The sequence below is a fragment of the Mangifera indica genome, chromosome 18, assembly GCF_011075055.1.
Source record: "Mangifera indica cultivar Alphonso chromosome 18, CATAS_Mindica_2.1, whole genome shotgun sequence".
NCBI lineage: Eukaryota > Viridiplantae > Streptophyta > Magnoliopsida > Sapindales > Anacardiaceae > Mangifera > Mangifera indica.
Genome location: NC_058154.1, coordinates 10,277,901 through 10,291,265, shown reverse-complemented (window position 1 = coordinate 10,291,265; position 13,365 = coordinate 10,277,901). Strand labels below are relative to the sequence as shown.

The following is a 13,365-nucleotide window of genomic DNA, read 5'->3' as shown; positions in this document are numbered from 1 at the left end:
CATGTTGATTAATAAGATTATGCCACGTTTCAGTTTTAATGATGTTATTTTTTTAATTCAAATGATTGGTCAAACTTTCATAATTAAAATAAAATTAACTTCTCCTTGATTTACCGTAGATTTAGTAGATATATTTTTATATACATATATATATATATATATATATATATGTGTGTGTGTGTGTGTGTGTGTGTGTGTGTGTGTGTGTGTGTGTGTGTGTGTGAGAGAGAAAGAGGGGGCCCCATAAAGGCAGCTGCTGGCACGCCTCTCACGTGCCGTACATAGCGCCTAACCTAAAACGGGGCTCAGTCAACGAGGAGTTTGACTCAATTGTTAACGTAATTATTATAATAGGCTCTAGACGCCCAGCCGCAGCAGCCGCCGTGGCCCCCAGTAGAAAGATAACCATGAACGCGCTGTACGTGGTCCTTTTAAAAACGTGGCGTCAATCGGCGGCGCTGGATAACGGCGGTTATGACGGCAATTGTTTGTTCATTGGTACGTATAAACGGAAATAACGGCTGTTTTATTTGTGACACCTCCTTTTTTTTTTTTTTTTTTTTTAATGTTTTGCTTTTGTAACTAGTTGAAGATTTGTCTGCATTCTCCGCCCTCTGGCCCGCGTTAACAGGACGCGGGCAATGCTGGCCCGCTTTGATGTTAAGTGGTTGAATCGTGATGGTGTGTCTTCGGATGTTGACACGTAACACTCGACATTTTTGACAATAAAGGCATGCGGAATCGTCCGCTAATAAATGAAAAGATTTTGTTAAATTTTATATATTAAATTATTTTTAAAAATTTTAAATTAATATAAGTATGCCTTTTTCACGTAATAAATATTTTATTATTTTTTAATAAGAATGAAAAGAAAAAATTTGAGAAATTTTTTTCACAAGAAAATAAAAGGGAAATTTATCACGTGGGTAGAAGAGGGGGATTTCTCATTATTATTGTATTAACATCAAATCTCTCATCTTCGTCTTTCTTGATAAAGATGAGATTTCTAACCTTTATTTTTTCTAATAAAAAATGAGATCTTTTATTTTTTGTTAAGAAAGACAAACAGTTTAGAAGTTTTTTCTTACGTCAATAAATATTATCTAAACATTCAAATGAGAGAAGTTTGGTCGTCGGAGAGAGAGAAGGTATCGGGAGATATTCATCTCTAGTGATAGCATTAAATTCGATGTCAGAGATCTGAAAACTAAAACTTTAAGGTTTAGAGAGAAACAAGATTAAATTTTAATTTATTTTTAATATTATAGATAAAATATTGATTTTATCCATAAAATCATAAACTTTCATCGTCTATAGGTGGGTGTTTGAGGTTTTAAAAAATAAGATACGAAAACTTATGAAAATAAGATACTTTTGGTGGGAATAAGTTGTGTGGCCTTGATTGTAGTATGGAAAGTATAAACAATAGAAAACCATTTAAAAAAAAAAAAACATTGAAGCATAATCCCGCATGTTGTGGAAGGGGTACCATGACCAAATCTTCAATGGCTGACCTACCCTTTCCATGATAAACCCTTTGGCCATATCAATCACAAAGTAACTTTATTGTTATAAATGGTTAAAGACAATGTTTTTTTTTTTTCCCTTATGAGGAACTCTACCTAAGTTACATCGTTACATTAAATCGAAATCAATTACAACGAATAAAATATATTTTAGATCCAGTGGTTAACTCCATAATGACCAAACTAGGTAAATAAAAGTTTAATCTTAATACATCATCAGAAAAAACTTAAATTGATATTATTTTACAATAAAATTATGTGTACCTAATTTTAGTACATAATTTATATACACAAATGAGGTGTTACTATGTGATTGGATGTTTTTTAATCATATGATGACATATGTTTTAAAATCACCTAATTATATGATGACACATCACTGTGTACATGAATTATGTACCAAAATTAGGTACGCATAACATTGCTCATTATTTTATACATGAAACCTCCTATTTTGTCATTCAAATTACTTTGATGGGCTTCATTAAGACAATGTTGGTTATTTAGGTTATGAACTTTAATTATATTGAGAAAATAGTTGTTGTCTCACAGCCGACACCTTATTCCTTTGGGTAGTTTGTAGGAAATGGAACAATAATTGAAAGGAGAAATTTCTGGATTCTAGGTGAAATTTCTTATGTACACATTTTAGCATATATATCAATCAACATCTCAACATGGTTAGGGAATCTTTCACCATCGGTCACCAACCAAGTCTTCTTTTATAATTGGTTTTTTTTTAAAACTAAAAACCCGGTTAGGATTAATTAGATAGATAAATTCTGAGGTATAACGCTCTGTAACCACAGTATTATGTAAGTAAAGATCTTGTAAATGTAGTAGAAATTTGAATTCAAATTTTATTTTTGAAAATTTAGTGGTCTATTAGTTTTGTTAGTTTCCGTGTCTAACTTTTATAATTGTTGTGATTGGTTGATATAAGAAATTTTAAGTGAATTACTTGGATGGATTGGTAAAAAATTGTGAAACAAGTTAGGAATTTTTCCTTTATATGTAAAAAAATGTATATTTTCACCATCTTGTAAATAAATAAAGCATAATAGTTTAAGAAAATTTTTTGAGCTGTAATATCATTGCATTATTCAAAAGGCCAAAAGACTTATTCTCGTCGAACCTTTGGTGTATTTTCAAATTCCTACCTATAAGATTTTGAAAAGTTATATATTCATTTGTCATCTAATTTTTGTTCAAACTTGTTATTAACTATAAGGGTGTAAATGTCATTTAACTAATAATATTTAAAAAATAAAATTTATCTTGTTTTCCACTCTCAATTTAAAAAACTAGTAATTTTTTCTATCTAAAAATTTGAAAAATTACATTTTCCTCTCTAGAGTTTCATTCCTTTTTCTTCCTTTGATATTTGTTCTCTAACTAATCTCTCATCTGTCGGGGACCCCTCCTGCCTCCCAAAGGAAAATGTAGCGACAAAACAATCAATAGATCTCAACCTAGGTGAAGCGCAATGGATCTCAGCCTAGATGAAGTCAATGATGGTCTAGAAAAAACGCAACAAATCTCAGCCTGAACGAAGTGCAATGGATCTTGGCTTAGATGAACGCAACAGATCTCAGCCTGGACGAAGCGTGATGATTTGTCGCTTCGTCAGATGAAGAAGATTCATTGCCTTTGTCTGACGAAAATGACTGTCGGGTATCAACGTCTGGTAGGAGAAAAAGTTGGTGAAGGCTAGAATAGAGACGGTCACCAAAGAAGGAGAAAAAAAAACCCGGGGGAAAAAGTTAACTTTTAAAACTTTAAGTATAAAAAAATTATTAGTTTTTTAAATTAAGAAAGGGAATGAGATAAAATTTTAGTTTAAAATTGTTTTTTTTTTTGTTAAATTATGATTTTACCTTAACTCCAATGGAAAATTTTAATAAAACAGTAGATATTTAAGTTTTTAAAACTTTACAGGTGAGACAACCATAGATAGGAATAAGCCTTTTGGCCTATTTAAATCGTAGTGTGGCAGTATGACATGCACAAACAATTGGAAGCCGCATAGCTGAGAATTTACCATAGTCTCACATGTTTCTAAAAGAGTAACATATCTTTCAATAAAATTGTATTAACACTCTTTTAATATATAATTGATATATCATGATTTTGATTTAAAAATAAAATAATATTCAATTATATTATAATACATTAATAATGTATTTAATTTTGCACTAAAAAATATATACATATAACTTTATTTTTTTTAATGAGAAAATCTTACTTGGCCGAAGAGGGTTTACCTTTAACAAGCAATCAACATCTTCACACTGTTGGCCATGCTTCGGCACAGTCCATTATGCCTAAGGGTCAAACTATGCCAAGGTCTAGCGGGCTACACCGGCTAGCTAACATGTTAAGGTCCACTGCATGATCGAGAGTCTTTTAGGTTCTGTCTTTGCGAGTCTTTAGTAGGCCAACGCACAAATTTATATATATTTTTATTATTTTTTGTTGGGCCAACCTGCAGGCCTTGTCCCCAGGCCCTTGGCACAATTTTGCAGGCCCTGCCAGAATTGGATGACTTGGGCAGGGCCGCGAGCCAGCTTGGTCTACTTTCATATTGTTTCTGCTTCATGACATGTAAACTTTCATATTATATTACCGTCAGCCTGTGTTTACACCGAGTTTGATGCATTGTAACAGCCTTATTCATGGAGCTGCAAGTCATTCACAGAACGCAACTTTTATTATTTCACTGTATAAAGATCCAGTGGCCCTCAACGTGGGACTGTAATCAGCCATGGCCATTTTCCCAAGTTAACGAAAGCTAAACTTCTACATGCCTTACAAAAGAGAGCACTGGGAAGAGACTGAACACTTTATACATAACAAAAATGGCGAGCAGATCACAACTTGTTTCTTTAAAAAAATAAAAAGGGAGACTGAAAAAAAAAGAGTAATGTTATGTGTATGATTTTTATACATAAATTTATATATAAATAATAATATGTTATCATGTAATTAGATTGATGAAAATTAAGATAAAACAACACTCAGTTATATAATGATATATCATTATTTATACATAAAATATATATATATATAGTATTATTAAAAAAGATTACAACTATGTATGACGGAGATTCCTTTGCTCACCCTTGGTCTCTACTATTTCCTTCAACAATAATGAACATTCATCATCAACCTTATATTTTTCTTATCACTATCATCCTCTATCATCATTGATAACACTATCACCATTCTTTACGGTTGTCGAAAACACCATTATTTAATCGACGACACTAGAATTCTTGATACTAGCAACAGTCTTAATCAAATATCTAATAAAACAAACAAATCTATTTAACATTCAATCAAACAAATAAACAAGTCTATAATTATTTTCTTTTATTTTCATAAAATTTATATTTATATTTAAAATAAAACTAAATAAATACGTTTTTGTAATTAGATTTGATAGAAAAATTTAAAAGAATATGAGAATTTATCATTTATTGACTTTAAGAATGACAACTTATTTCTCTAAGATAATTCCCTTGGAAAATAATTATTCTTCCTTAATTTATTTGTACAATCTCATACAACAATTAGATGAAATAAATATATATTTTGTTTGGCGCCGAAAGACTTATTCCCACCCAAGTTTAATGTATTCCCAGAGTCTCATCTGTAAAGTTTTAAAAATCTAAATACTTATCCGTCATCCAAATTCAGTTAGATATCCTTGAAGAGACGAAATCATCATCCTTGTTTTGTCAAAAGAGAGAGATAAGGATGATTTGTCTCTTTTCATCGACAAAGAGAGACAAGGATGATTCATCTCTCTTCGTCAGCAGATGAAGAGACGAAGACGAAATCATCTTTGTCTCTTTGTCGACGAAGATGAAATTGTCTTCATCTCTTTATCAACAAAAACAATTCGTTTTTGTCTGTCAATAGACACAGAGAGAGCCAACAAAGCTTTAGGGTGGAAGAGGAGGTCATCAAAGACAGATATAGTGGCCTGAGAGATGAAGAAAAAAACTTTAGGTTGGGGGGAGGGGGGAATGTCACTTTTCAAAAGTAAAAAAGTTTAGACAGAGTTATATCTAATATAAAATTTTAATAAAAGTTTGACAACAGACAAAAAAGTGAGTTTTTAAAAGGCCAAAGGACTAATTCCCACCCAAGTTTTGATATGTATCAAGTTACAATCGTGGAGTTTGAAAAACTCAAAGTTTTACCCATAAGTCGACTATTATTAAAATTTTTTGTTACAGATAAAGATAAAATTATCATTTTACAAATAAACCCTAAAAATTTATATTATTTTCCTCCCTTAATTTGAAAAATTAACAATTTTTTTTTCAGAATTAAGTTTTCAAAATCCCTTTTCATTTTCTTATGATCAACTCCGGTTCTTCCTTTGTTGTTGACAATGGATGATAGCACCCTAGCTTCATCGACAACGAGCAACCGAGATGACGAAAACTTCGTCATCCCAATTGCCTCGTCATCAACAGGGGTAGGATGCTGAAGTGTCATCATCGGTGGTTAGAGATGGTGACTAGAGGGAAGAAGAAAATAAACCTTAGGTTTTGGAGCAAAAAATATTATTTTTGAATGTTAGAAAACTTTAGGTAGGATTGAAGTTATTAGTTTTTAAATCTTAAAGGAAAAATATAATAAATTTTATATATTTTTAATATTATTAATAAAATGATAATTTTACTATTATTTTAAACAAAAATTTTAACGACAATTAGCTTACGGTGAAATTTAGAAGTTTTCAAATCCTGCAAATGTAACTTTGGAATTAGGCGAGAATCAATTCTGTGGCCTTTTTTAAACTCTTATGGGTACAAGTGGCGATATACCCTAAACCTTGGGCGGAAAGAAGTCTTTTGGCCTTTTTTTTTTTTTTTATATATATTGTTAGGCATTTTTACCAAATGTCAAGAGTTTTAAGTCAAATCACCGAATGTTGGACAAATTATTAGAAGCCTATACATTAGCCAGTCCTTGCAAAACTGGCACAACTATTAAATGAAAACAGAACCAATTAATGATGGTAGCCCCTCAAGGGTAATTTGAATAGTAAGAGTCAAGAATTTCATAGCACAAAATTTGAGTTTAAAATCGTTCCAAGTCATATCAAAATCAAATCTTTAATTATGAAATCAGTCAAAACTGGAATAAAGTTTTTTGTTATAAAAAAATATTTGATGAATAAATAAATAAAGAATATATTCATTCCATTTTTTATAAAATAGATAGCATATCAAACAAAGAACAAACCAGTAAAGGATGTAGCCCAAGAAGAAAATGCTTTCTGTTGAAGCAAATGCAGGAGGACAAACAAGAAACAGAAGATAGCCTACAATCTGCTTTATTAGCCATCCTTTACTTTGAAACTTCATGTTTAAATCCTACCATATCTACCATAAAAAGAAACAGAAAATGTCTAATCATCCATGGCCATGTCTCCTCCAAAATTTGAAATCGGGCAAATTCCCAACACTTGCACCAAATGGTAGTTTGAATGATAATGAATTGAGGGATTTATGTGTAAGAGGGTATATGTTTAAATCTTATTTGACAGTATTTTATGATTAAACTTTTGACTTATATGATAAAGTAATTATGGGATAGTTGCTGAACTCGATGTTTTATCTATTTTATATAGTTAATTCAGTCACAAAAAAACAATCTAATTTGGGTGGGTTTTCTTATTATTAAAAAAAAAAAAATCCCAACACTGCAACACAAAATGTTAAAGAAATCATCAAATCAAAGAGTCTTACGCCATTTTAAAAAAAAAAAAACTCAAATAACAGTAATTCTCTTCCCCTTTACATAACATCCAAACTCCAGCTTTTGGTGTTTGGATATTTTATATATTTCAAGAGCAAACATTTCTCCATCTGAAAACTTGCAGGGGGGATTAAAGGCCAAAACTTTCATGAAAATGGTACTTGGCGTGCCATATATGTAGTTTCTATACAGAAGCTAGCTGCATGCAAATGAAGGCACTGGTCCCGGTTCCAGCCAGTCCCAGAAGACCCAAAATGTTACTGTACTGATTGCCTTGCCAATCATCTTCATATCACATGCCAATTTTCCACCTTCATTTGTATTGTATGTGCTGTTAGCAACCTGATCACCCCACCTCATCGTCATCATTTCACTGGGAAGCCATCAGCATTCTGCAGGCAGATACCGCAGTTGTGCAATCTTTGGCACTATGTACAATATAATTTGTTTAAGATTTTGAGCTGAACTCTTGAAGAAATGAAGTGAAATTTAAACGTCAACAAAATGAGTTTGTTGCCCCTGCAAGGTCGCATTACTGAGAAAAACTGTGAAATCCCCCTTAAGTTTTAAGAGGGTAAGAATTTGAAACTCGTTGACGTCTAAATAAGATCAAACTTTTGATTTATCCAATTTAATGATTATAAATTTAGTTGTTGAATTTGAGTTTTACCTTCCCAGTATAATCAGTTAGACCCCAATAAAGATTATAGGTAAAAAAACTATTAATGAATATAAATAATTACTATATTTGATAAATGTTAGTAAGTATAAATAATTATTATATTTGATTGTAATAAAAAATATTAGTATATTATTTTACTTAAATATCTATGGTATAATTATTTTAAAATATTATTCATATTATTTGTTATATTAATTAAAAATGAGAGTATTTTTGTCTTAAAAATTTAATAAATAAGGATATAATTATAATAAATTCAATATTATTTTGATAATATTTTAATATTAAAGTGAAATTAATAATCAGATTATTTATTATATTATATCATACATCACCATTGATAATTAAAAAATTATCGTAATTTTTTATTATTTACAAATCAAACAAAATACTTTCAATAATAAAAAGATAATATATTGTTACCTTTAACAAAACAACCTCTAAGGGGGTGTTTGGTTAAAGTTTATAAAGATTAATGTGACAAATAATATAAAAACTAATCTGATTATCACCTCTACCTTAAATAATTTTAATTTTATTATAACTATATATTTATTTATTATTATTTTTGTGTAAAAATAATCTTATTTTTAATTAATATAATAAATAACATAAAAAAATATTTTCAAATAATTAAACTTAAGGGTATTTAAGTAAAATAATATATTAATATATTTTTATTATCTATAACTAAATAAAATAATACCTACCAATTTTTATAAAATTTTATCAAATATAATAATAATTTATATTTAATAATTTTTAAAATTATTTATTTTTAAAATTATTTTTCTATTTTAATAATAAAATATATCTCTAACCGGGTCTCCTAAATTTGTGTTAAAAAGCAAAAATGAATTGCTGCATTGTGCACAAAGCTCTGCTGTTATCATGAAGTCTGGATAATTATGGACAACACTGTGGAGAAGAATCTGTACTAATCAGTAAACTGGTATATACATCTCCTACTTCCACAGTACTAAAAACAATAGGTGTGTCAGTTGGGCAAATATTAATTTACATAGCTAACAGCCATAGCCATTGCTTGCCTATACACTAGATTCATTATTATTGCTTCATGGGTGAAAAATAATGCCTCTGGTTGGGTGAAATTTAGATCTGTCTCTTCTGCAAGTGGCAAATGAAGTCCTTATCTTGAAGCTCCAACTTGTTGCAAACCAAACCCCACATGATAATTTCACAAGTTCTTGTGCCTGATGTAGATTTTTAGGCCTATCAGCTTTATTTCATAAATGTACCAAATGGGTTCATCCCAACTACCAATTTAATGTTTCATTTGAAGAAGAAATAGTTGCTTAGTATGAAAAGAAAATTCGAAAACCAATTTAATTTTCATCAAATCATAATAATTTTAATAATAAATTAATTCAAATAAGAGTAAATATAATATATTAATCTTTTTTTATCATTTTTGGTTATCGAAAAACATAAAAAAGTCAATAAAAATCTAAAGAAGAAGAATGAATGCTGTGCCATAGGAGACTTATGAATTTTTTTTATTTTCAACAGTATACCAGGGGAAATTTTGGTAGAAATGCTGTAAATTTTTGGTTCATATGAGGGGCATTTTGGTCATTAGAGCTAAATACGGTATTTTTGAACTTTCTAAGTAATTTCACTTGAACCTTTATTATTTTGGCCAATTACTTTAATTTCCCAAAAAGAAACAAGATGAATCCCTTTTAAAAACATTTAAAGATTATTTAAAGATTAAATTTTCATTTTATCTGGTACAACAGATATAAAGTCGATCATTATACTTAAATGGTGTTTGATTGAGAGAGTATTATTACTTTATTTGATTTATAAATAATAAAATATTTTAATAATCTTATATTATTAATAATAATATGATAAATAATATAAGAGATATTATATTTACTATATTCAACTTAAATATTAAAAATTATTAAAATAATCTTAATTTTATTATAATTATATTTTTAATTTTTAATTTTTTAAGATTCAAATAATCTAAATGACAGAAAAAATATCTTGAAATAATTAAACTCAAAATGTTTAAACAAAATAATATAATATTTTTTTATTATTTTTAATCAAACACAATAATTATTTTATATTTTCTAATTTTTATAAATTTTTATTAAATATAATAATAATAATTTATATCTAATAATCTCGACAATAATATATCTCCAAAGTAATCTTTTAATTTGGATAACAAAACATTCTTCAAACTAAATATCTTTTTAAAGTTTTACTTTCAAGATGGTTAATTCAATCCACAAAGTTTTACATGTTTAGTATAATTGAGAAAAAACTGTCCGGCTCCGGCGAGGTAACAACATTAAAAGAAAAAAGAAATTGCACGGGATTGAACAATCAAAAGGGATTTGTTTTTTAACATAACATAAAATCATCAAACATTAATGCATTAAAGTGCCTGATCTTCTGATACAACTGCTGGTACAAACAAGACTAGAACTTTGGTGACAATAATGAAAAATCACATGGAAGGACAGAGATTATCAAAAGTTCAAATCACACCCACTAAAGGAAATCCCTCGATTGCTGGCGACGATTTACTTAGAAAGTCCACATGCAATCAAGTTCAGTAGGCCCCACAGCCATCCTGGTACCGCCACCGCCTCCTCCAGCAGCCATCATGTCTTGCATCGTCGGCCAGTTTGAGACAGCACCACCCTGGAACGGCGGGGGAGGAGGCGGAGGAGGGTAAATGAAATTAGTGAAATGAAGATTCTCTTGCAAAGACCTCAAGCTGGGGAAGTTAGAGACGCCAAGGTTCCTTGAGAAACGACCGGCTGGGTCAATTCCATTGAGCGGCGGGGGGGCCAGGTCGAAAGTGGGGTTGAATGTGGAAGCGGCAGCCGAAGCGGCGGCAGCTGCAATGGTGGAGAAACAGGACACGTGCTCAGTGGGAGCGTGACTGCCAAAGGAACAATTTTCAGTAACGGCGGCCGTTGTAGCGGTGTTAGGGTGGTCCAGGAGCGGAGGCAGGGAGACGGAGGAGGGAGAACTGGGCTCTGGGTACGATAGGTTTAGCGTTGAAGTTGTAGTTGAGCAGTTCATTCGAGTTTTCTTGGCATTGTTCGCAGTGGAACCAATGCTCTTCTGAAACACCCTGGAAATCACCCATTCATCCTGGAAAGTACACAAATTAAACAAAAAGTCTTATGGCTTTGCCTAATTATTCTTATCATGAAATAGAGACTTTGGTCGGTAAATGGTATAAAAATTATGTTATCTCGCGATAACGAGGCAATGTGACCATAAAAGACAAGAATAAGAGTACTTCAAATAGCCCTTAAAAGACTTTTTAAGTATAAGAGCATAGTTTAAATCTTCTGACAATCTCCTCTTGCACTTAATTTACCTGATTCATTGGATCCGAAATTTAACCTGTTTGGTGTAAAATCCCTAATTGGTGTGAGCATATTCTCATCTCAACTTGGGAAATGAGAAAGGGGGAACCATTAAAATGGGTGTAAAAACTTGAATATTCTGAGAAGGAAGATGTTTAAAGAGTACTGATAAAGTTTTATTAATGGGGTTTAAGTCTCAATAAAAACAAGAAGTTAATCCATATTCTGCAATGTGCTATTATTTCCCCAATCTTTCCTTTATGAGCCCCTTAAAGAAAGCAACTTTGCACTATCAACTAAGCTAAATGAGTCTTTAGAGGGAAATTGTAAGTGGGAATTTATATACCTTGGAGCTCCTGGAGAGATACTGGTAAGAAAATTTGCCTTCAAGGCGATATTCATGCATAACCCAGTTGCTCTTCTCGCCTTTAGGAGCTCTCCCTTTGTAAAACACAAGAGTCTTCTTCATGCCCACAAGAGCACAAGTTCTTGAGCTGTAAATCTCCCTGTCTTTTCCAGTGGCCTTCCAGTAACCAGCTTCAGTAGCTCTGTTAGTTCTCAGCCCAGTTGGGTACTTCCTATCGCGTAGGCTGAAGAAGTACCACTCTTTCTCCCCCATCTTCGCCTTCTCTGCCAAACGAAATTAACAAAGAAAGGTCAAAACATTGCATCAACTAATAATAACTCAAATTCAGTGATGAAAATCTGATGTCACCTGGAAGCTCCCAGGGCTCACACTTGTTGAGATCAACTTCAGCAATGGCTCGCCCTGTAAAGTTACTGTCAAGCACCTTCTTGAGAAGATAAAACTTGATGAGTTCTTCATCAGTAGGGTGAAACCGAAAGCCAGGAGGCAAATGGGTATCAGAGTTGTCAAAGTGATTATGGAAAGCATCCATGAAGAAGAAACAAAAGCTATAAAGTAAACTCGATACTCAACTAGAACACAAAAAGAAACAAAGAACCAAACTTGATGAAACTTAAAATAAGAACAAAGAGAGAACTTTTCTTATGTTGCTTGTGGAACTTGGTTTGCGTAGTTGAGTTATGTTATATTGGGTTGTTTCGATGGGGATTTGATAAATCGAGTGGCAGGAGAAGAAGGTGAAAACAACAATAAAAATAAAAAGACAAAATACTTTGCCCACCCAAGGTTAGGTGTAAATTCAAACTCACACCATCAAATTTCAAAAACTCAAACTCCCACCTATATGCAAAATTATGTTAAAATTCTCAGTTAAAATTATGAGCAAAACTAATATTTAACAAAAAAATTAAAATTTTATTATATTTTCCTCTCTTAGGTGAAAAATCTAATAATTTTTTTCTATCTAGAGTTTAAAAGTGACAAATTTTCTCTTGTTAGTATTAACTAAAAAACCACTTTTTTTTAGTGATGAAATTCACTTCAACAACCTTCTCCAAGATCAACAACCTTTCTTCAGCATGCCTTGTCACTCGCAGGATGAAGACGAATATCAATTGAATGTATGAGAATCTCGTTCATCTTCAACCACAATCAAGTGACTTCTTAGTTAGACCTCATTCTTCGTCAATTGCCAAAATGAAATGAGTGATGAAGAGGGTTCGTTGTTGAATGACAAAGAGGGACAACATATCAAATCAACGATGAACCCATCTTCAATTTTTTTCAATCTGGTAAGAATCAAATGATAGAGATAAGGATGTCAATGACCGTTGAAGAGAGCACCTAGAGGGAGAGACGGAATCGATCTTCACTAGAGTGACAAAGAATTTGATAGATTTTGATCATCGACAGAGATAAAGATAAAAGAAAAACCCTATAGAGAAATAGATCATTTTTCAAAATTTAAGTTTTTGAAAAAAAATTATTATTTTTTAAAACTAAAGAGGTGAAAAGGAACTGGATTTTATTTTTAATATTATTTATTAAATAACATTTTAACCTATAGAAATATTATCAGAATTTAAATAATAGATTAGTGTTTAAATTTTTGAAACTTATAAGCAATAATAGATGGCCACAAGAACT

At 31.1% G+C, this 13,365-nt stretch overlaps 1 protein-coding gene across 1 annotated transcript; it reads right to left on the bottom strand.

Annotated features, from left to right (window-relative positions):
- Positions 1–10,387: 10,387 nt before the first annotated feature.
- Positions 10,388–12,371, bottom strand: LOC123202398 (protein CUP-SHAPED COTYLEDON 2-like). Its single transcript, XM_044618319.1, has 3 exons — positions 12,067–12,371; positions 11,698–11,981; positions 10,388–11,130 (listed from the first exon to the last, which is right to left on the bottom strand). Exons 1-3 carry the CDS (start codon positions 12,248–12,250, stop codon positions 10,555–10,557), a joined length of 1,044 nt encoding a protein of 347 aa, XP_044474254.1. The 5' UTR covers positions 12,251–12,371; the 3' UTR covers positions 10,388–10,554.
- Between the last annotated feature and the right edge of the window lie 994 nt (positions 12,372–13,365).

Bases quoted from the DNA above. Each gene is read 5' to 3' on its own strand.
- LOC123202398 (XM_044618319.1), bottom strand. From the start codon at position 12,250: ATGGATGCTTTCCATAATCACTTTGACAACTCTGATACCCATTTGCCT. The intron at 11,982-12,066 runs GTGACATCAGAT...TTCGTTTGGCAG, and splicing joins TGAGCCCTGGGAGCTTCCAG to AGAAGGCGAAGATGGGGGAG. The intron at 11,131-11,697 runs GTATATAAATTC...TGTACTTTCCAG, and splicing joins ATCTCTCCAGGAGCTCCAAG to GATGAATGGGTGATTTCCAG.